The following is a 23,107-nucleotide window of genomic DNA, read 5'->3' as shown; positions in this document are numbered from 1 at the left end:
TCCGCCCTGCAGGGGAGGGGCCGGGGCCCGGCCGGGACTACTTCCCAGCTACCCCGCGCCTCAGCTCGCTGGTGCTTCGCGGCTCAGCTCCCCGGCCCTTCTGTACTCTCAGGTCCTGCGTGCGGGTCCCCTCCGTCCCCTCCCCGTCACAGCGCCGCGCCGCACTCCTTTCCTTCATTCCCATACCACTCTCTGAACTTGTGCGCATCGTGTGAGGTGTTCTCCAGGGGCGCAACGTGAGGGCTGGGGGCGACCTGGGGCCGGGTTGCTCACGGGCCGACCACAGTGCACTCTCCCTTTAGTTGTGTTTGGGGGACGAGTATCGCGGGGAGGGGAGGGCGTCGCCTTGCCCTCCGGAACCCCCCCCCCGCTGAGTCGTCCGCCTTGCACCTGTCTCGGCGCCCAGGGTTCGGACGTTTGCCCGAGCCGTTTCCCGGGGCCTTCCCTCCTGCTCCGAGCGTCTGGCCGTGTCCACGGCGATCCCATCGCCCCAGTTACGGCCTCTGCGGGAGGGGGAGCCGAGGGGACTACGCGGGCTCCGGAAACGTTTCGGACTCGTTTCGGGCAGGCCTGAGTCTTCCGAGCGCCTTGTGCTTCCTCGGGGGACTCAACGTCGAATGAAAGGCGAGGGGGACTCTGGGGCCTGGGCCACGCTGTGCGGGAGTAAGAGGAGGCGAGGATGAGGCCGACGGCCGTGAAACGAGCCGAGCGCCACAATGGACCTTCCCCTCACCGCCTCTGGCTCCGGCTCTGCGAGGGCGCGCGGGCGCAGCTCCTCTCCCAACTCTTGTTTGCTCTCTCTGGCCAGCGACCCCAGTGTGGGGCACGCGGGAGAACCACATTTCTTCTAGTCAGTCCCGCCGGCGTGGGATGGTCCCTGACCGTGCAACGGGCGCAAGGCTCGCACCCACTACGGCCCCTCGAGCGGTGGAGCGAGGCTCCGCGAACCCGGGACCGGGCGCGCCAGGCCCGCGCGCTGAGGCCCCCTGCCCCGGCTCTGGCCACGCGGGCTGCTCTGCCTCTTTGTGACTGTGCGGGACACAGAACCAGGGATAGGGAGGGTCGTCTTCTGCGGTCACAGGCGGACAGGAGTGCCGGAAGATGCAGTTCGGAGCCCCCGGGGGACTATGAGTGAGGTCTTCTCCCCGGTCCCTCCTTAGATCGCCCATTCCCCAGTTCTCCCCTCCCGCCCCCACCTTTTTGGTCACGCCAGACGGTTCCGGCCCAGCAGCAGCCGCCAACCCCACGTTGGGTGGCGAGATCCGAAAGTTTCCAGTTTGCTTTTTTTTTTCTTGATCGCTTTTTTTGGCAAGGGCGGAGAGCACCGGTAGCGTGGGGGGTTTAAATGCGCTTTCCCTGAATGCAACAGAAACAAGCCGGGCTGGAGGGCAAACTCCACCGGGACAGGGAGGCGGGAGGGAGCCTGAGTGCCCCCCATCCCCCACACTTCTGAGCGCCACAACCCCGGGGGCACCTCCAGGGACTACTTGCTTTGTGCGTCAGCGAGTGACAGCGTCACACACACGCCCCCTCCCGCACAGCCCCGCTGCACCCTCCCTTTCCTCCTACCCTCCCCTTCTCTCTTTTCCCCTAGATCTTCCACCAGGCAGAGAGGCTCAGCCGACCCACTCGCTCCCAGAGCACTGAAAGCTAAAAATATAGCAGGCGTGTTAGCAACAGCCTTCCCATTGGTCGGGGGAAACGGAGAAGCGGTATCTGATTGGGTTTAGGATCCAGCCGCTAAGACTGGGCCCTTGAGAGTGTGCGTTTGCGCCAGCGGGCAAGGCAAGGGATGCTGGTATTTGTAGTCATTAAGGCAGCCATGAAACTAGGTGGGTTTACACCCCAGTTCTGCTACCTACTGTGTGATCTTGATTTAATGCAAAACGCTTGACATCACCAAACCTCAGTTTCCTCATCTATAAAATGGAGCTCGTGTGGGGGATTAAATATGATGCTGTATGTAAAGCCTGGCTCAAATCGTTGCTATTCTTAGAGTTTAGTGTTTGGGCCAAATTGCCTCTGCATATCCTGCATATCCTGTGCTCAGTATGGTGTGCGCTCTCCAATGTGGAACTTCTGACAACTGTAAAGGTGAAGGTGAGCTGAAGCGAGTTGTCCTATGGCATCTTAGGAGGGACAGCTGGAGTATATATAGGCAGTTAAAGGGTAGACGTCTTCTACCATTCCGGACAGGCTGAGGGAGGGCGGACTGAACCCTTAGAAGGAAGGCCATGAATTTCTGCGTGTTTGTGCGTTTAATAGAATCTCTTCTGCAACGCTGGAAAGATACCAGCCCTGAGCAGCAGCAGCATCATTAGAATGAAATGAGAAATCCAGACTCCTTGGTGGGAGCTCTGGGTAAAAGGTTAGCATGTAAGTAGGAAAAGATAAAATCGAGGGGAAAAAAGGTAACCACCCTTCTCAACTGCTGATGTCTCTATCATGTGGTGAGGAAGAAGTGTTTTTTTTCCTTTCCAGTGTGTGATTACATCTTGCCAGGGCTTAATTGTGAGCTGAATGCCTACTCAGGCATTCCAGATTCCCCTCCCATTTTGAATAATCATATGTTGACAGGCATGCACTGTGCTTGCAAAATGGTGAGCTCTGTGAGCAAGCAAGTTAGGTAGGGAGAAGGTGGGGGCACATCCCCTGTCTGAGAGTAAGCAAGATGTGGCGCCATGAGAAGTCAGGCTGGTCATAATTGGCCCCAGTTAACTCGCATAGATGCGTCACCCTTTCATACACACTCCAGGGCAAGAAATTTTGTATTGTTTCTTTGAAGTTATCCAAGAAAATAGTTCCTCAATTTGATTTCTTCAGCAGATGTAAAGACAGAAACTGGTTTTGGGGAAGTGTGGTTGCCTACTTAAGAAAAATGATTTTTAAAAAAATTTTTATTTATTGTTTGTTTATTTTTTGAGACAGAGTCTTGCTCTGTTGCCCAGGCTGGAGTGCAGTGGCATGATTTCGGCTCACTGCAACCTCCACCTCCTGGTTTCAAGTGATTGTCGTGCCTCAGCCTCCTGAGTAGCTGGGATTAGAGGCATGTACCACCACACCTGGCTAATTTTTGTATTTTTAGTAGAGTCGGGGTTTCACCATGTTGGTCAGGCTGGTCTCGAACTTCTAACCTCAGGTGATCTGCCTCCCTTGGCTTCCTGAAGTTCTTGGATTACAGGCATAAGCCACCATGCCTAGCCGACAAATGATTTTTTATGTATTCACCAATACTGTGAAGTCTAGTAAACAAGGTAAGTAAACCTGTCTTGCTAAGATGCTAAAATGCAGTGTTCAAAGAAAGTAACATTTTAGCTTTGGTGGTCTCAACAGGCCCCTCTGGACAGAGCTGATAAGGAACTGAGTGACTGGGAACAGGTGGAAATAATCAGTCTTTGAAGACAGGAAAATTCCAGGCAAGGCAAAGAATCTTTTCCTTCTATATCCTTGCTTCAAACTACAATAAAAAAGCTACAGGTCTGGCTGTGCACGGTGGCTTACGCCTGTAATCCCAGTACTTTGGGAGGCCGAGGCAGGCGGATCACCTGAGGTCGGGAGCTTGAGACCAGCCTGACCAACATGGAGAAACACCGTCTCTACTAAAAATACAAAATTAGCCCGGCATGGTGGCACATGCTTGTAATCCCAGCTACTAGGGAGGCTGAGGTAGGAGAATCGCTTGAACCTGGGAGGCAGAGGTTGCAGTGAGCTGAGATCACACCATTGCATTCCAGCCTGCGCAACAAGAGCGAAACTCCGTCTCAAAAAAAAAAACCCAAAAAACGCTACAGGCGCCTGGTGGCTCACACCTGTAATCCCAGGACTCTGGGAGGCCAAGGAAGGTGGATCACAAGGTCAGGAGATTGAGAACATCCTGGCCAATGTAGTGAAACCCCGTCTCTACAGGCTGGGCACCGTAGCTCACGCCTGTAATCCCAGGACTTTGGGAGGCCAAGGCAGACAGATCACCTGAGGTCACGAGTTTGAGACCAGCCTGGCCAACATGGTGAAACACCGTCTCTATTAAAAATACAAAAAAAGGCCGGGCGCGGTGGCTCAAGCCTGTAATCCCAGCACTTTGGGAGGCCGAGACGGGCGGATCATGAGGTCAGGAGATCGAGACCATCCTGGCTAATACGGTGAAACCCCGTCTCTACTAAAAATACAAAAAACCAGCCGGGCGAGGTGGCAGGCGCCTGTGGTCCCAGCTACTCGGGAGGCTGAGGCAGGAGAATGGCGGGAACCCGGGAGGCGGAGCTTGCAGTGAGCTGAGGTCCAGCCACTGCACTCCAGCCCGGCGACAGAGCGAGACTCTGTCTCAAAAAAAAAAAAAAAAAAAAAAATAGCTGAGCGTGGTGGCGGTTGCCTATAATCCCAGCTACTCAGGAGGCTGAGACAAGATAATTGCTTGAACCCGGGAGTCAGGTTGCAGTGAGCTGAGACTGCACAATTACACTCCGGCCTGGGCAACAAAGTGGGACTCTGTCTCAAAAAAAAAAAATCCCTTCTCTACTAAAATACAAACAATTAGCCGGGCATGGTGGTATGCACCTGAGGCTGAGGCAGGGGAACTGCTTGAACCCGTGAGGCGGAGGTTGCAGTGAGCTGAGATCCTATCACTGCACTCCAGTCTGGTGACAGAGCAAGACTCCATCTCAAAGCAAAAAAAAAAAAAAAAAGCTACAGGTCAGAATAGAGTGACACATAGTCTTTCTGAAATTTAGTCAGTTCAGTTTGATTCCCTGGGAAGTTCATTTTAATTTAGAAGCTGCTAATTTGGCAGGCCAAGGTCCACATCTGGCAGATGTATTTTATTGGCATATACTGACATATTACGGTTTTAAAAGTGAGTTGCCAATATTGAAAATTTGGGATGTTGTACAAAAATATCTTAAATTGCCACTTGTCCTAAATTCAAAATATCTGGCAACACTGGGCATTCAAACTGGCAGCAATTGTCTGGAGTTGAATAGCAGCTGTCTCCTTTAGACAGGGCTTGTGTTCTTTGGTTGCCTAAGGTCCCCACCACTCCCCTATTGTGTCCCAGACACAGAGGCTGAGGGTCACATACCATTTATCATCACACTTGGGCTATTATTCTTTTACCCCTCCCTTTTCAATCAATGATACTACTCACCCAGACTCCTGAGTTTGTGACCCCTTTTTCTTTTTTTTTTTTTTTTTGAGACAGAGTCTCGCTTAGTGGCCCAGGCTGGAGTGCAATGGCGCGATCTTGGCTCACTGCAAGCTCCGCCTCCCGGGTTCACGCCATTCTCCTGCCTCAGCCTCCCGAGTAGCTGGGACTACAGGCGCCCGCCGCCTCGCCCGGCTAATTTTTTGCATTTTTAGTAGAGACGGGGTTTCACCGTGTTAGCCAGGATGGTCTCGATCTCCTGACCTCGTGATCCGCCCGCCTCGGCCTCCCAAAGTGCTGGGATTACAGGCATGAGCCACCGCGCCCGGCTGTGACCCCTTTTTCAGTTTAATTTAGCAAGTAATTGTTGGAGTGGTTGCATATTGTATGCCCTGGGTGGAAGGAGAGGCAAAGGGAACTCAAGGATCTTATTGATCATCTAGTTAGTTGTTGCTGTTGTTTTTTAATAGAGACAGGGTTTTGCTAGGTTTATTGGCCAGGTTGGTCTTGCCTCAAGCAATCCTACCACCTCCCAAATTGCTAGGATTACAGGTGTAAGCCACCGCACCTGGCCTAGTTGATTTTATTTTTATCCCCCCCCCCACCGAGTCCCTCTTCTAGTTAATTGTTTTTAAAACTTGAGGTTGTCATCCATTAGTGGGGGTCATAAAATTACCCAGTTTAGGCCAGGCATGGTGGCTCATGCCTGTAATCTCAGCACTTTGGGAGGCCAAGGCGGGCAGATCACGAGGTCAGGAGTTGGAGACCAGCCTGGCCAACATGGTGAAACACCATCTCTACTAAAAATATAAAAATTAGCTGAGCGTGGTGGCAGGCACCTGTAATTCCAGCTACTAGGGAGGCTGAAGCAGGAGAATCACTTGAAACCTGAAGGCAGAGGTTCCAGTGAGCCAAGATCACGGCACTGCACTCCAGCCTGGGCAAAAGAACGAAACTCCATCTCAAAAGAAAAACAAAACAAAACCCAGTTGAATGGATTTCAGCCAGGAATTTTAGAATAGAATGAAAGAAAATGAAAATATCAGGCCAGGTGCAGTGGCTCACGCGTATAATTTCAGCACTTTGGGAAGCCGAGGCAGGTGGATCACAAGGTCAGGAGATCAAGACCAGCTGGGCCAATATGGTAAAACCCCATCTCTACTAAAAATACAAAAATTAACTGAGTGTAGTGGTGGGCGCCTGTAGTCCCAACTACATAGGAGGCTGAGGCAGGAGAATCGCTTGAACCCAGGAGGTGGAGTTTGCAGGGAGCTGAGATCGTGCCACGGCACTCCAGCCTGGGTGACCGAGACCCTGTCTCAAAAAAAAAAAAAAAAAAAAAAAAGAAGAAAATGAAAGTATCAGATTATAGCTCACACAGTAATATTGTTTCATGAAACTTTTGTTTCTGTTGTATGTAGGTACTAGACATGAAAATAATGCAAATGACAGAAATTGTTGTGGGTTATGGTGCTTCTGGAACCTTTCATGAGATGTCAGGGGCTTGAAAGGAAGAGGTATCCATTTGGCCAGTAGATGGGAAGGTAGAAGGGTATTTCAAACAAAGGAAACAGCCATGGAAAAGGCAGTGAGTATTCAAGGGATGTCCCTTCGACTGCCTGATGGAGTGAGGAGCACAGATAGAAGTCAAGTAAGGAGGCTGGGCGTGGTGGCTCATGCCTGTAATCCCAGCACTTTGAGAGGCCGAGGCCGGGGAATCACCTGAGGTCAGGGGTTTGAGACTAGCCTTGCCAACATGGGGAAACCCGTCTCTACTAAAAATACAAAAATCAGCTGGGTGTGGTGGCACATGCCTGTAATCCCAGCTACTCAGGAGGCTGAGGCTGGAGAATTGCTTCAACTCAAGAGACGGAGGTTGCAGTGAGCCGAGATTGAGTCACTGCATTCCAGCCTGGGCGACACAGCAAGATTCTATTAAAAAAAAAAAAAAAAGGCTGGGCGAGGTGGCTCACGCCTGCAATCCCAGCACTTTGGGAGGTCGAGTGCTGTCTCTACTAAAAACACAAAAATTGGCTGGGCATGGTGGCACACGCCTGTAATTCCAGCTACTTGGTAGGTTGAGGCAGAAGAATCGCTTGAATCCAGGAGGTGGAGGTTGCAGTGAGCCAAGATCCTGTTACTGCACTCCAGCCTGGGCGACAGAGCAAAACTCCATCTCAAAAAACAAAAACAAAAAAGCCTGTAATCCTAGCACTTTGGGAGGCTGTGGTTCAGGAGTTTGAGACCAGTGTGGGCAACATGGTGAAACCCTGTCTCCACTAAATACAAAAGATTGGCTGGGCGTGGTGGCCCACGCCTGTAGTTCTAGCTACTCGGGAGGCCAAGACAGGAGAATCGCTTGAATCTGGGAGGCAGAAATTGCAGCGAGCTGAGATCGTGCCACTGCAGTCCAGCCTGGGCAATGGAGAAATATTTCATCTCCCAAAAAAAAAAAAAAAAAAAGCAAACCAAGAATGGGATTATGAAATTGACAGAGGAGCAGGTTTCAGTGGAATTCACTTGACTGACTAAACTGCTTATTTGAGATGCTACAGGGCATTAATCTTATACACACAGAGGCTGATGGAGTGCACTTAAGGTGATGTTTTGATGAAACAAAGGAATAATTTTTGAAACATCTATAGTTACAAGATGTCATGTGGACCAAAGTGGTTAATAAGTAACTTAAATTGTTTTTTTTGATAGGGAGTCGCTCTTGTTGCCCAGGCTGGAGTGCAGTGGCGTGATCTCTGCTCACTGCAACCTCTGACTCCCATGTTCTAGTGATTCTCCTGCCTCAGCCTCCAGAATAGCTGGGATTACAGGCTTTCACCACCACACACGGCTAATTTTTTTTTTTGAGACAGAGTTGTTCTGTTGCCCTGACTGGAGTGCAGTGGCATGATCTTGCCTCACCACAACCTCAGCCTCTCGGTTGGGTTCAAGTGATTCGCCTGCCTCAGCCTCCGGAGTAGCTGGGATTACAGGCATTTGCCACCACACCCATCTAAATTTTATATTTTTAGTAGAGATGGGGTTTCACCATGTTGGTCAGGCTGGTCTGGAAGTCTCCTGACCTCAGGTGATCCACCAACCTTGGCCTCCTAAAGTGTTGGGATTACAGGCGTGAGTGACCGTGCCTGACCAAAAATCTTTAAGTTAAATTTTTTTTTTTCCCTCTTATAGACAAGGTTTCATTCTGTCACTCAGGCTAGAGTGTAGTGGTGCCATTGTAGCTCACTGTAACCTTGATCTCCTGGACTCAAGTGATCCACCTCAGCTTCCCAAGTAGCTAGGGCTATATGCACATGGCACCACACCTGGCTAATTAAAAAAAATTTTTTTAGGCTGGGCACGGTGGCTCATGCTTGTAATCCCAGCACTTTGGGAGACCAAGGCAGGTGGATCATGAGGCCAGGAGTTCAAGACCAGCTTGGCCAACATAGTGAAACCCCGTGTCTACTAAAAATACAAAAATTAGGCCGGGCACGGTGGCTCACGCCTGTAATCCCAGCACTTTGGGAGGCCGAGGCAGGTGGATTGCCTGAGGTCAGGAGTTCGAGACCAGCCTGACCAACATGGTGAAAGCCCGTCTCTACTAAAAATACAAAAATTAGCTGGGTATGGTGGCAGGCGCCTGTAATCCCAGCTACTCGGGAGGCTGAGGAAGGAGAATCGCTTGAACCTGGGAGGCAGAGGTTGCAGCGAGTTGAGATCGCGCCATTGCACTCCAGCCTAGGTGACAAGAGCGAGACTTCGTCTAAAAAAAAAAAAAAAAAAATTAGCTGGGTGTGGTGGCACACGCCTGTAGTCCCAGCTACTCGGGAGGCTGAGGTGGGAGAACCGCTTGAACCCAGGAGGCAGAGGTTGCAGTGAGCTGAGACCATGCCACTGTACTCCAGCCTGGGTGACAGTGAGACTCTGTCTCAAAAAAAAAAACAAATTTTTTTTTGTGGGGACGGGGGCCTCACTATGTTGCTTTGACTAGTCATAAACTCCTGGCCTCCCAAAGTACTGGGATTACAGGCATGCACCACCATGCCCGGCTAATTTTTGTAATTTTAGTAGAGATGGGGTTTCCCCATGTTGGTCAGGCTCGTCTTGAACCCCCGACCTCAGGTAATCTGTCTGCCTCGGCCTCCCAAAGTGCTGGGATTACAAGCATGAGCCACCACGCCCGGCCTATTTTTTATTCTTAACTAGGGCTTTTTTGCACATTCTAATTACAGTCTGAAAATGATCTGGTCTCTCTACCTCTTTTGACCTACCACACCTTAGTCAGTTTTCTTTTGCTTGTAATACCTGAAACTATGTTATTTATAAAGAGAGAAATTTATTTATAATTATATAGTTATAGAGGTTCTATAACTATATAGTTATATAGTTCTGGAGGCTGGGAAGTCCCAGGTTGAGGGGGTACATTTAATGAGAGCATTCTCACTGGGACCGTCTCTGCAGAGTCCCAAAGTGGCACAGGGAATCACATGGCAAAGGGGCTGAGAGTGCTGGCTCAGTTTCTCCTCTTATAAAGCTATCGGTCCCACCTGGGTGCGGTGGCTCACGCCTATAGTCCCAGCACTTTGGGAGGCCGAGGTGGGCAGATCATGAGGTCAGGAGATTGAAACCATCCTGGCTAACACGGTGAAACCCCGTCTCTGCTAAAAAATACAAAAAAATTAGCCAGGCGTGATGGCGGGCGCCTGTAGTCCCAGCTACTCGGGAGGCTGAGGCAGGAGAATGGCGTGAACCCGGGAGGTGGAGCTTGCAGTGAGCCGAGTTTGCACCACTGCACTCCAGCCTGGGCGACGGAGCGAGAGTCCGTCTCAAAAAATAAATCAGTAAATAAAAGCCATTGGTTCCATTTCTATGAGAACCCATTAATCCATTAACAGTGAAAGGATGGGCCAGGTAGATTGGCTTATGCTGTAATGGTGGATACATACTGAAGTGAGTGGATTGTTTGAGGTCAGGAGTTCAAGACCAGCCTGGCTAATATGGTGAAACCCTGTCACTACTAAAATTACAAAAATTAGCTGGGCATGGTGGTGGACACAAAAATCAGCTGGGCATGGTGGCATGTGCTTACAGCTACTCAGGAGGCTGAGGCAGGGGAATCGCTTGAACCTGGGAGGTGGAGGTTACAGTGAGCCGAGATCACGCCACTGCACTCCAGCGTGGGTGACAGACTCTGTCTCAACAAAACAAAACAAAAACAGTGAAAGGATGAATCCCCTCATGCGGGCAGAGCCCTCATGACCCAATCATTTCCTAAAGGTCCCACTTCTGAACACTGCCACACTGGGGATCAAGTTTCAACATGAGTTTTGGAGGGGACAAACATTCAAGCCATAGCAATCACCTCACTGATTGATTAGAATTGCTCAGAGCTCCCTAAACACATCACCCTAGGCTGGGGGTAGTGGCTCATGCCTATAATCCTAACACACTGGAAGGCCAAGGCAGGCGGATCGCTTGACCTTAGGAGTTCGAGACCAGTCTGGTCAATATGGTGAAACCTTGTCTCTACAAAAAAGACAAAAAAAAAAAAAAAAAAAAAACCAGGCATGCTGGTTCTCACCTCCTAGCTACTCAGGAGGCTGAGTTGGGAGGACTGTTTGAGCCCTGGGGGTTGAGGCTGCAGTGAGCCGTGTTCATGCCACTGCACTCCAGGTTGGGGGACAAAGTGAGACCGTATCCGAATCAATCAATATATAGCACCCTGTTCACGACTGTCTTTGCTTAAGTTGATACCCCCAACAAATGCCTTTATTTGCCTACTGCACCCTTTGCCTGTAGGTTCTGACATATCAAAGCCCAGTTTATTACCCAGTTTCCTTGACTTTAAGTAGTCATTCAATACTAAACACCTACCTGCTACCTACTGGGCAAAACAAACTTGCTTCCTGCTCTTGTAGACACAGTCGTAGGTTACTTTCACTGATCACCAAATGCTAAGAAAACACACAGGGTTGGGTGTGGTGACTCATGCCTGTATTCACAGCACTTTTGGAGGCCAAGGCAGGAGGGTAACTTGAATCCAGGAGTTTGAGACCAGTCTGGGCAACACAGCGAGACCTTGTCTCTATAAAAATTACAAAAAACAGGCCAGGCTTGGTGGCTCATGCCTGTAATCCCAGCACTTTGGGAGGCCAGGAGTTCAAGAGCAGCCTGACCAACATAGTGTAACCCCATCTCTACTAAAAATACAAAAAATTAGCTGGGCGTGGTGGCAGGTGCCTGTAATCCCAGCTACTAGGGAGGCTGGGGCAGGAGAATCGCTTGAATCTGGGAGGCGGAGAGTGCAGCGAGCACAGATCGTGCCATTACACTCTAGCCTGGGCGACAGTGCAAAATTCCATCTCAAAAACAAAAAAACAAAAACAAAAAACTAGCTGGGCAGGGTGGTGCATGCCTGTAGTCCCAGCTATTCCAGAGCCTGAGGTGGGAGGAGTGCTGAGTCTGGGAAGTAGAGGTTGCAGTGAGTTAAGATTGTGCCATTGCACTCCAGCCTGGGCGACAGAGACACCGTCTCAAAACCAACCAACCAAACAAACAAAACCACGTATGATGCTATGTGGGAGTACCAGGGGAACTTACATTAAGGGTCCAGAGAGGCAGGCATCTTTGAGGAAATATTTGGCTAAGGTCAGAAGGGAGTAGGAGTTAGCTGAGTAAAAGGGAGGGGGGCACAAGCATTCTGGAGGGATCAACATGTTAAAAATAAACTCAAAGCAGAAGCAAAAAGAAAAGCAGCAGTTGTGGAACTGAAAAGGAGCCTATGGCTGCAGTGCAGAGAAAGGGGTGGCTCAAAGAGCCCAGAAAGTGCTGTAGCCCTATGACTATGGCCTTCCCCTGCCTTCCTGAGGCACCTCCAAGGTAGGCCTAGAATCCTTCCTTTGTGCATCCTCTGGGTTATACTGGAACCCTTTTTTTTTTTTTTTGAGATGGAGTTTTGCTCTTGCTGCCCAGGCTGGAGTGCAATGGCATCATCTTAGCTCACCACAACCTCTGCCTCCTAGGTTCAAGCAATTATCTTGTGCCAGCCTCACGAGTAGCTGGGACTACAGGTGTGTGCCACCATGCCTGGCTAATTTTTCTATTTTTAGTAGCAACAGAGTTTCGCCATGTTGGCCACCCTGATCTTGAACTCCTGGCCTCAAGTGATCTGCCTGCCTCGGCCTCCCAAAGTGCTAGGAATACAGGTGCAAGCCACTGTGCCCAGCCCGTTTTTTTTTTTTTTTTTTTTTTTGGAGACAGTCTTGCTCTGTCTCCCAGGCTGGTGTGCAGTGGCAGGATCACTGTTCACTGCAGCCTCAATCTCCAAGGCTCAAGTGATCCTCCCATCTCAGCCTTCTGAGTAGCTGGGACTAAACTATAGGTGCATGCCACTATACCTGACTAGTTTTCATATTTTTCATAGAGATGGGTTTTTGCCATGTTGCCCAGGCTGGTCTTGAACCCCTGGGCTCAAGATCTGCCTGCCTGAGCCTCCCAAAGTGCTGGAATTATAGGCATGGGCCACTGTGCCCAGCCTCCACCATCACTGGAAGCCATCTCTTCAATTCAAAATTAAAGTTGGATAGGAAGGAAAAAATAGTACGTTTCTAAAAATGACTTTGACTTATCTATAATGAAAGGTATGGGTGGTTTTGAATTCCTTCCAGTGGTAATAAGAGGACAGAGTACTTAACCAATCCCACTACTTCTGGTTTTTTTTTTTTTTTTTTGAGACGGAGTCTCATTCTGTCGTCCAGGCTGGGGTGCAGTGGTGTGATCTGGGCTCACTGTAAGCTCTGCCTCCCGGGTTCACACCATTCTCCTGCCTCAGCCCCCCGAGTAGCTAGGACTACAGGCACCCACCACCACGTATGGCTGACTTTTTGTATTTTTTAGGAGAGATGGGGTTTCACCGTGTTAGCCAGGATGGTCTCGATCTCCTGACCTCGTGATCCACCCATCTCGGCCTCCCAAAGTGCTAGGATTATAGGCGTGAGCCACCGCACCCGGCAACTACCTCTTGTTTTGAATCACAAATTCCTGGATGACTAAAATAAATTCCTAAAGTTAAATGGGGAAGGTAACTACCAGAAAATAAACACCAACTTTATTAACATAATAGCAACAGAGTTTCCAATTTCTCAAAAGGAAAATAACATGACAACAGCACAAGTGTTAAATGAATAAATGCCTTTCAAGATGGCGGAGCACCCCTCCCTCTCCCCCCAAAACAGTAAATGCCTACATTTCTTGTTCTGATAGCTTCCCACCACACACCAAAAGTTCCTCAAGGACAGCTGCCACCAGAGCTGCTGCAAGAACGTGGTTTTCACCGGCTGTAGCTTCACAGCCAACTCCTCGAGCAGAAGACTAAAATATTACTTCTTTTTAGAAGATCTTGGTTGAGGGAGAACATATCAATATGGAGAACAGATCTCTGCTTCTCGAATTCAAGAAAAATCATTAACTAATCTATCAACTTTTCTCTGATACGGTGTGCCAGAGTGCTCTGTGAAGAATCCTTTTCCATCCCTACCACGTCTGGGTGAAGGGAGAGGAGGGGGTGGCAAGCTGCCAGTACACTAGCAGGCACTCCTGGTGATGCTATGGTCTCTGCTCCCTTTCTGCTGGTAGTAGTAGGCATGTTTTCTGGCAGCTGCAGCAGCTTGATGTTGGGGGGAGGAAGGGGCCACCCACCAATCACCTCTTCTTGAAGCCGTATTTTTTGCGTTCATAGAAGAGGTCTGTTTTAGAGCTCCCCAGATTGACAATCTTTGGGCAGCCATCTCTCTGGAAAACAGAACAGAGAAGTTGTTAAGTCTTTGAGCCTGAACCAAGAGTGACTTAAGATAAAAAATTTAAGCCCAGTGTGGTAGCATGTGCCTTTAGTCCCAGCTACTCCTCAGAAGGCCGAGGCAGGAGGATTGCTGGAGCCCAGGAGTTCGAGGCTGTAGTGAGCTATGATCATGCCTGTGAATAGCCAGCTACTATACCCCACTGTAGGCACCACAGCGAGAACCCCATCTCTTGGAAAAAAAAAAAATTGGTCGGAGTTCAAATTCTCATTTTAGTATTTGAAAAACCCGATAAATGGGTTTGTAAATGTGTCCAAACATCAGTATCTCCTTCATTGGGAGGCCAAGATCAGTTTCTTCCCTATCTCTTAGCACTTACGAAAGATCATTTGTAGGCCGGGCACGGTGGCTCATGCCTGTAATCTCAGCACTTTGGGAGGCCGAGGCAGGTGGATCACCTGAGGTCAGGAGTTCAAGACCAACCTGGCCAATGTGGCGAAACCCTGTCTCTACTAAAAATACAAAAATTAGGCAGACGTGGTAGTGTGTGCCGTAGTCCCAGCTACTCAGGAGGCTGAGGCAGGAGAATCGTTTGAACCCAGGAGGCGGAGGTAGCAGTGACCCAAGATCATGCCATAGCACTCCACTCCAGCCTGGGTAACGAGAGAAATTCTGTCTCAAGAAAAAAAAAAAGACCATTTTATAACTTTTGGATTAACGGTTTAGCCATTTATCTCAGCCATATCTGCTGCTAATATGATACAGTTGAGGTAGACTATGAAACTCTTTTTTTTTTTTTTTTTTGAGAAAAAATCTCACTGTCGCCAGGCTGGAATGCAGTGGCACGATCTTGGCTCACTGCAACCTCCGCATCACGAGTTCAAGCAATTCTCCTGCCTCAGCCTCCTGAGTAGCTGGGACTACAGGTGCATGCCGCCACGCCCGGCTTAAGTCTTTTGTATTTTAGTAGAGACAGGGTTTCACCATGCTGCTCAGGCTGGTCTCGAACTCCTGAGCTCAGGCAATCTGCCGGCCTCAGCCTCCCAAAGTGCTAGGATTACAGGCGTGAGCCACTGTGGCCGGCCATACCTTACTTTTATGTTTTTTGAGATGGAGTCTCACTCTGTTGCCAGGCTAGAGTGCAGTGGCGTGATCTTGGATCACTGCAACCTCCGCCTCCGGGGTTCAAGCAATTCTCCTGCCTCAGCCTCCCGAGCAGTGGGGACTACAGAGGCGCGCCACCACGCCCAGCTAATTTTTGTATTTTTAGTAGAGATGGGGTTTCACCATGTGGGCCAGGATGGTCTCAATCTCTTGACCTTCTGATCCACCTGCCTTGGCCTCCTGATAGTGCTGGGATTTCAGGCGTGAGCCACCACGCCCAGCCCTTACATTTTAAATACCATAGGAGAATAGTGGGTTTTATGTGTCTTCATTAATTCACTTAATTTAACACACGGTCTTGGGGGTACAGAGCACTACTGTGCTAGTGATAGGTGGCTGTTGACAGACCATGCACTGATTTGTCATGACAGGCTGCCCTGGCCATTTGATGAGCTTGAGTGCTTTCAGTGAAGCCCCTGGGAAGCTGTGTTCTACAGAAATGATGACTCCACCAGTTGATTAGGGATGATGGAAGAAAAACCGGGGAAGCTGTAACTGGAAAAGCCCTACAGGTCTGTTGATTTTATTAAACACCCATGTCAGAGTTTAAGTCCTGTGATATTAGGCAATAGTATGAATTAATCAAGTCCTTAGCCAACTCATTTCTTTTTTTTTTTTTTTTTGAGACGGAGTCTCGCTCTGTCACCCGGGCTGGAGTGCAGTGGCCGGATCTCAGCTCACTGCAAGCTCCGCCTCCCGGGTTCACGCCATTCTCCTGCCTCAGCCTCCCGAGTAGCTGGGACTACAGGCGCCCACCACCTCGCCCGGCTAGTTTTTTGTATTTTTTAGTAGAGACGGGGTTTCACCATGTTAGCCAGGATGGTCTCGATCTCCTGACCTTGTGATCCGCCCGTCTCGGCCTCCCAAAGTGCTGGGATTACAGGCTTGAGCCACCGCGCCCGGCGCCAACTCATTTCTAACTCAACTAGCATCTTTCTTTGGGGGCAGACGTTAACAACTACAAAAATCTCCGAAAACACACAAAGCTAACACTAACATTTTAGGATCTCCTAGAAAACATGTATCAAGTCATTACATTGACAGCTTCTATCTCTGAAGCCTGGTGTACCAAGGAAGCCACCCACCAATAGCTTGCTAGGTGAACCCAAGTAAGCAATGTAATCTCTATTTAATGTCCTTGTAAAAATAAGGCATTAGCTGCCTCTCCTGGACAAAGTCCTGATATTAAACATAATAACAGCACTCTAAACCCTTTAGAGAGGCTATGAAACTCATGGTATGATGACAGCTTAAACTGTGCCTTACTGACGCAAATGTGGGCAAGTTGCTTCTCTTGGGACTTATATTATTCCTCAGCTGTAAAAGAAGACTAGATCAGGTCAAGGTTTACAAACTATCCTTATAGATACCTAAATATTCCTGGAAGGTACCAAGTGATGGTATCACCCAATCCTCCAATTTGTACAGCTCCGTTCTTTACTTACAGGTTAGCTTTTTTTTTTTTTTTTGAGACGAAGTCTCACCCTGTTGCTCAGGCTGGAGTACAGTGGCGCTATCTCAGCGCTCTGCAACCTCTGCCTCCTGGGTTCAAGTGATTCTCTTGCCTCAGATTCCTGAGTAGCTGGGATTAGAGGCGCCCGCCACCATGCCCAGCGAATTTTTGTATTTTTAGTAGAGATGGGGTTTCATCATGTTTGTCAGGCTGGTCTCAAACTCCTGACCTCGTGATTTGCCTGCCTGGGCCTCCCAAAGTGCTGGGATTACAGGAATGAGCCACTGCTCCCAGCCTACTTACAGCTTAGCTAGCCCGAAAATTTAATTAATTTACATTAACTTTTAACTTTTCTCCTTAGAGGTGCAATGATGAGAATGAATAAATAAAAGGTTAAGAAACACTGAGTCAGGCTGGGCGCGGTGGCTTATGCCTGTAATCCCAGCACTTTGGAAGGCCGAGGTGGGTGGATCACCTGAGGCCAGGAGCTTGAGACTAGGCTGACCAACATGGTGAAACCCCATCTCTACTAAAGAAAGAAAAATTAGGCTGGGCACGGTGGCTGACGCCTGTAATCCCAGCAACTTTGGGAGGCCGAGGTGGGTGGATCACAAGGTCAGGAGTTCACGACCAGCCTGACCAACATGGTGAAACCCTGTCTCTACTAAAAATACAAAAATTAGCCGGGCGTGATGGTGCACACCTGTAATCCCAGCTACTCAGGGGGCTGAGACAGAAGAACTGCTTGAATCCAGGAGGTGTAGGTTGCAGTGAGCCAAGATCACACCACTGCACTCCAGCTTGGGCGACATAGTGAGACTGTCTCAAAAAAAAAAAAAAGAGCTGGGCATGGTGGCGTGTGCCTGTAATCCGAGCTACTTGGGAAGCTGAGGCAGAAGAATCGCTTGAACCTGGGAGGTGGAGGTTGTAGTGAGCCAAGATCATGCCATTGCACTCCAGCCTGGGCGACAAGAACAAAACTGCATCTCAAAAAACTAAAAAAAAAAAAAAAAAATTAATTAATTAATTAAAAAAGAGTCAGACCTCCTAGGTTCTAGTCCTGATCTGTCACTCATTAGCCACTTGACCTTGGACTAACCAAGTTGCTTAACGTCTCTAAGCCTTAGCATCCTCATCTGTATCACATGGAACTTTTGGATAACAATGTTCAGCTAAGCACCTGGCATATATTAAGAGCTTCATAAATGTTAGTGCTATTTTTCTTATGTTCTGGTTGGGAGAACTGAGGAAAATGGTAAGCAAAAGGAATCAAGATTAAGGGGATTACACGATGCGGCACCCTAAGAACCTACCAATTAGTCCTCTGGTAGCAATGTCCATAGACATCATCCCTGTCTCCTGGTTATTCTTGTGGCTTTGAAAAATTATAAATGAGAAGACCTGGCTTAGCTTACCTGTCTAATTCCCTTATCAATTATGAAAGTTGCAGGAAGAGAACAATAACAAGGGTTGCCTTGGTTGTAGGAAGGTTTCTGCATAGGAAAGAGCCTTGGCCACTTAATCTACGTGATGATCTGTAAGGCTGAGAGCCTGGATCATGTCACTAGACTTTGTGTTCCTTGGAAACTAGCGCTGAAAATGTGAGCTAGATTCCATCTCAAATGTCCTCAGAACATTCGTGTATAATGTGAAGGCAGGGAAGTGACGTCTAGAATAAGTCTCAGGGACAGAATGAGGCATGAGGATCCAAAGCTATCAGTTCACACACCACATTCAGAGGAGTCAGACAGCAATTAACATTTATTAAGCATTCTCTGATTGCAAGCTTATGCTAGATAAGAACTCTAGCTAGAACCATACAAAAATTCAAGAAAATGCTGTCTTAAATGGCTTAAATAGCTACCCTGTAGCTAGTTTAGGAACTGTTTGTAACTTTTCTTCACTGCTGTTACCTTATTATGCTTTCACTGCTTATAGACCAGAAGTTAACAAACACCTACTATGTATTAGACACCCTAAAGGGGATACCTCTGGATGACTTACAGGGACAGCACCAAAACACATGTACCATGCTTGCACCGCATGTCAGGCACCATACCACGGCCTAAGGAAAAGGAGAGGTGAATAGACAAACCAAAGTCCTGCCTCTAATGAAGTGTAATCTAGCTAGTAGACTAGATTCGGATTTCCGGACAGCAGGATATGACTTAATAGTTGAAGTCATAGTTTCATAGTTGAAATGCAAATCGGAGTTGCAGACAAGAGAAAGGTCCAAATCACTAACGGAAATTATGTTTTTGTTACTTCAGGACCTTTCTCATCTCCCTAAACAACAGAAGATTCAATGGTGTACTGTTTTTTTTTTTTTTTTTGAGAGGGAATTTTGCTCTTAGTTGCCGGATTGGAGTGCAATGTTCTGATCTCGGCTCAGCTGACTGCAACCTCTGCCTCCTGGGTTCAAGCAATTCTCCTGCCTTAGCCTCCCAAGTAGCTGGGATCACAGATGTGTGCCACCACGCCAGTTAATTTTTGTATTTTCTTTTTATTTATTTTTGTTATTATTATTTTTTTGAGACAGAGTCTCACTCTGTCGCCCAGGCTGCAGTGCAGTGGCGTGATCTCCGCTCACTGCAAGCTCCACCTCCTGGGTTCATGCCAGTCTCCTGCCTCAGCCTCCCAAGTAGCTGGGACTACAGGCGCCCGCTATCACACCCGGCTAATTTTTTTATTTTTTAAGTAAAGACAGGGTTTCACCGTGTTAGCGAGGATGGTCTCGATCTCCTGACCTCATGATCCGCCTGCCTCGGCCTCCCAAAGTGCTGGGATTACAGGCATGAGCCACCGCGCCCAGCCAATTTTTGTATTTTTAGTAGAGACGGGGTTTCACCATGTTGGCCAGGCTGGTCTCAAACTCCTGACCTTAGGTGATCCACCTACCTTGGCCGCCCAAAGTGCTAGGATTGCAGGCATGAGCCACTGTGCCTGGCCCAATGGTGTAGTCTTATCTGGCCCAATCTCTCCCAATTACTGGGGGTAGGTAGGATCCAAGTGCATGAAATGAGGTACTGGCGTTGTTGCCTTCACCATGGAAACATCCCAAAAGCACACATTAAAGGGTAACATAAGGCCAGGCGTGGTGGCTCACACCTGTAATCCCAGCACTTTGGGAGGCCCAGGCGGGCGGATCACAAGGTCAGGAGTTTGAGTCCAACCTGGCCAACACAATGAAACCCCGTCTCTACTAAAAATACAAAAATTAGCCGGGGGTGGTGGCAGGCGCCTGTAATCCCAGCTACCCGGGAGGCTGAGGCAGGAGAATCACTTGAACCCGGGAGGCGGAGGTTGTGGTGAGCCGAGATGGCGCCACTGCACTCCAGCCTGGGCAACAAGAACGAAACTCTGTCTCAAAAAATAAAATAAAATAAAATAAATATATAAATAAAAGTACAACATGGTGAAATGGGGACACTACAAGGTTTCGTTGAATAGCCTGGGCTTGTCAGAGGAACTATAAAATGGGTATCATAATAATCATCCCTATTTCTCAAACTTATTGTGAGGAACAAGGTGTGATAACATCTATAAAAGACCTATTCTTTGCTCATGGAAATATGAAGAATTATGTATCTTTTGCCTTACTCTAAATTAGAATTAAATTAGGTAACTGGGCCAGGCGCAGTGGCTTAGGCCTGTAATCCCAGCACTTTGGGAGACGCAAGGTGGGCGGATCACTTGAGGTTGGGAGTTGAGGCCAGCCTGACCAACATGGAGAAACCCCGTCTCTACTAAAAATACAAAATGGGCTGGGCGTGGTGGCGCATGCCTGTAATCCCAGCTACCCGGGAGGCTGAGGCAGGAGAATTGCTTGAACCCAGGAGGCGGAGGTTGCGGTGAGCCGAGATTGTGCCACTGCACTCCAGCCTGGGCAACAAGAGTGAACTCCGTCTCAAAAAATAAAAAACAAATAAATAAATAAATTAGATAACTGGGTACTATCATTAACCTAGTGAGACTGTATCATACTTCCTTTTGTTTTGTTTTTTGAAGAAAACATGCTGATTCATAGTTTTCCCCCACAAAAACCCTGCTGCCAATACTAAACGAAAGAAATGGGGTAAACCTTGCCTGTAGCACTGGTCTATAAGCTCTCTCTCCTGGCATTTGGCTCAGAGAGTTGAATAGTAAGTAACCACTGCCACTACGCAGTGTCAAGGGACAAAAAAAAAGTCATGATGCAGGGCCACAATCACTTCTGCAATATTAAACCAAAGGTACTTGTTAACTGCTTAAAGCTGAAGTCAACTTGAATCGTCCCAAATTCAACTTTGTCACGATATACACCCGAATAGTGCTTAATGATAGATCTGAGACGTTAATGAGTGGCTATGACACAACATGGGCTGTACAGGCCTTATAAACAGACAGGGTCTCTGTCACCCAGGCTGGAGTGCAGTGGCATGAAAATGGCTCACTGTAGCCTTGACCTCCTGGGCCCAAGTGATCCTCCACCCGCCTCAGTTTCCCAAGTAGCTGGGACCACAGGTACACACCAGCACACCCGACTAATGAAAAATATGTTTTTCTGGCCAGGAGTGATGGTTCATGCCTGTAATCCCAGCACCTGGTGAGGCTAAGGCAGGAGGATCACTTGAGCCCAGGAGTTTGAGACCAACCTAGGCAACAAGACAAGACCCTGTCTCTACAAAAAAAAAATTAGCCAGGTGTGGTGGCGCATGCCTGCAGTCCCAGCTACTTGGGAGGATGAGGTGGGAGGATCGTTTGAGCCCGGGGGAGTCAAGGCTGCAGTGAGCCTTGCACGTGATCATGCCACTGCACCCCAGCCTGGGCCACAGAGCAAGAGACCCTGTCTCAAAAAAAAGGAAAACAAAAAAACAAAACAAAACCAAAAAACCAAATTGTTTTTTGTTGTTGTTTTTGAGATGGGATCTTGCTCTGTGACCCAGGCTAGTCTTGAACTCCTGGACTAAAGTGATCCTCATTAACTTGGACTCCCAAAGTGCTGAGATTACAGGTGTGAGCCACCACGCCCAGCCGGATGTCATTTCTGAATAAAAATAATCACAGAGAAACATGAATAGAGAGAGGGCTCTTCAAATTGCTGGTCTTGACAAAGATTTGCTTCCCTTGCATTTTTCCCCTTGATGCAAAATAACTGCCTTTTATTGAACTACACCCAGTTTGACTCACAGAACTTGAAAAAATTATAACCTAGATGACTAGATGAACACAGTAATCTCCATAGACCATAGGAGATTGCAGTGGATGGCAAAAAAGCAGGAAACAAAAGCAGGAAAGGTCAGATGGAAAGCTGTACACTTACATCCTTCTCCTGGATGGTGCACTCCTTACAATAATACGCATCAGAGACCCCAGGGCCTCCACAGATCACACAGCGTCCCTGGTAAGATCCATAGTTACACTCATCACATATGCGCACCAGAGTGCAGGGACGCACATAGGAGTCACAAATCACACACTTGCCATCACCTGTAAGGAAGAGAATGGAGTCATACTCACAACAAGTTCTTCAGTCCTCTGCTATCTCCTGCCATGGGGAAATACACTAGTCTCCTTTTGACAGTGACTTTAGGACCCTCCTCTTGGCATCACGAAACTTGGTTTACCCAGTATCCATCTCAAGTCCCTCAACATATACAAAAGTTTATCAATTAACATATGTAAAGAGCCTAGAAAATCACCTCAGAGATGATAAGCCTATATAATTGCCGGCAAAGTGCTGTGTATTAGGGAGGGGTCATGCTACTCTGGCAATTTTTCCTGTTGAAAACTAGAGAGATACAGCGTTAAATGTGCAAGTGGCAGTGGGGAGACAGAGGGGCCTTTGGTTGAAGTCCAGCATTCAGTGTTCACATACTTCCAGGCACATCTACTCAAAGCCCTCTTTGTGGCACTTTTGCTGGTTCCACAGAAACTGGGAGTGGGAAGGGTGGGCTGTTGGGACGGAAGGTTCCACTCACATTTTTCACACAGTCTTCCGATGGCTGCAAGATGAAAGATGGTTAAAAAGTACAATTAGAATAAAGGTTTTGACAAACGGGAAGTACATCCTCGAGCTGGGGGTAGGGACATGAGTACGGACTGCAGTGATACCTGCGGATAGCCATTTTATCATTACAAATTTCCAAATGAACCAAACCCACAGCCCAACCACCCTTCTGAATCTCCTCCAACGTCCTGGGGCAAGCTCTGAGTTTCTGTGGACCTGGCCCAGACCCCACCCCCGATACCTGCCTGGGGCTCCCAGCACGCGCACCCCCGCCCTCTTCTCATCAGCGGCCACAAACCTGTGCGTTCCTACAACACCCCGCGCCCGAGAGGCGGGAAACGTGGCGCCAGCTGGGCAAGCCACTAAGGAAGTGATGGGAACCCCCGACCCCCCAGCTCCTAATACCACCCCTACCCAGACAGACAGGGGCAGGGCGCAGTCTCACCAACACCAGCCTGCTTGCGGCAAAAGATCAAATCAGGATGATGTTTAGCCATAGCTCCCAATTAAGCCGGCCACCGGAAGCTTCCGGAACTTCCGTCCGACCTTTATTTCCCATTGTTCCTGCCTCCACG

At 48.6% G+C, this 23,107-nt stretch overlaps 1 protein-coding gene and 1 long non-coding RNA gene across 2 annotated transcripts; one reads left to right on the top strand and one right to left on the bottom strand.

Moving 5' to 3' along the window:
• The first annotated feature begins 1,804 nt into the window (after nt 1-1,804).
• On the top strand, nt 1,805-15,640 carry LOC135965236 (uncharacterized). Its single transcript, XR_010578189.2, has 2 exons — nt 1,805-2,100; nt 15,462-15,640. It is a non-coding gene; the product is annotated as an uncharacterized lncRNA (long non-coding RNA).
• Nucleotides 13,217-23,058, bottom strand: PHF5A (PHD finger protein 5A). The gene is made up of 4 exons (XM_005567148.4): nt 22,978-23,058; nt 22,504-22,527; nt 21,846-22,012; nt 13,217-13,921 (listed from the first exon to the last, which is right to left on the bottom strand). Exons 1-4 carry the CDS (start codon nt 23,027-23,029, stop codon nt 13,832-13,834), a joined length of 333 nt encoding a protein of 110 aa, XP_005567205.1. The 5' UTR covers nt 23,030-23,058; the 3' UTR covers nt 13,217-13,831.
• Nucleotides 23,059-23,107: the final 49 nt, after the last annotated feature.

The sequence above is a fragment of the Macaca fascicularis genome, chromosome 10 (assembly GCF_037993035.2).
Source record: "Macaca fascicularis isolate 582-1 chromosome 10, T2T-MFA8v1.1".
Taxonomy (NCBI): domain Eukaryota; kingdom Metazoa; phylum Chordata; class Mammalia; order Primates; family Cercopithecidae; genus Macaca; species Macaca fascicularis.
This window is presented reverse-complemented; position numbering and strand designations above follow the sequence as displayed.

Bases quoted from the DNA above. Each gene is read 5' to 3' on its own strand.
- PHF5A (XM_005567148.4), bottom strand. From the start codon at position 23,029: ATGGCTAAACATCATCCTGATTTGATCTTTTGCCGCAAGCAGGCTGGT. The intron at 22,528-22,977 runs GTGAGACTGCGC...TTCATCTTGCAG, and splicing joins CCGCAAGCAGGCTGGTGTTG to CCATCGGAAGACTGTGTGAA. The intron at 13,922-21,845 runs GTAAGTGTACAG...TCTGTTTTCCAG, and splicing joins GCACCATCCAGGAGAAGGAT to AGAGATGGCTGCCCAAAGAT.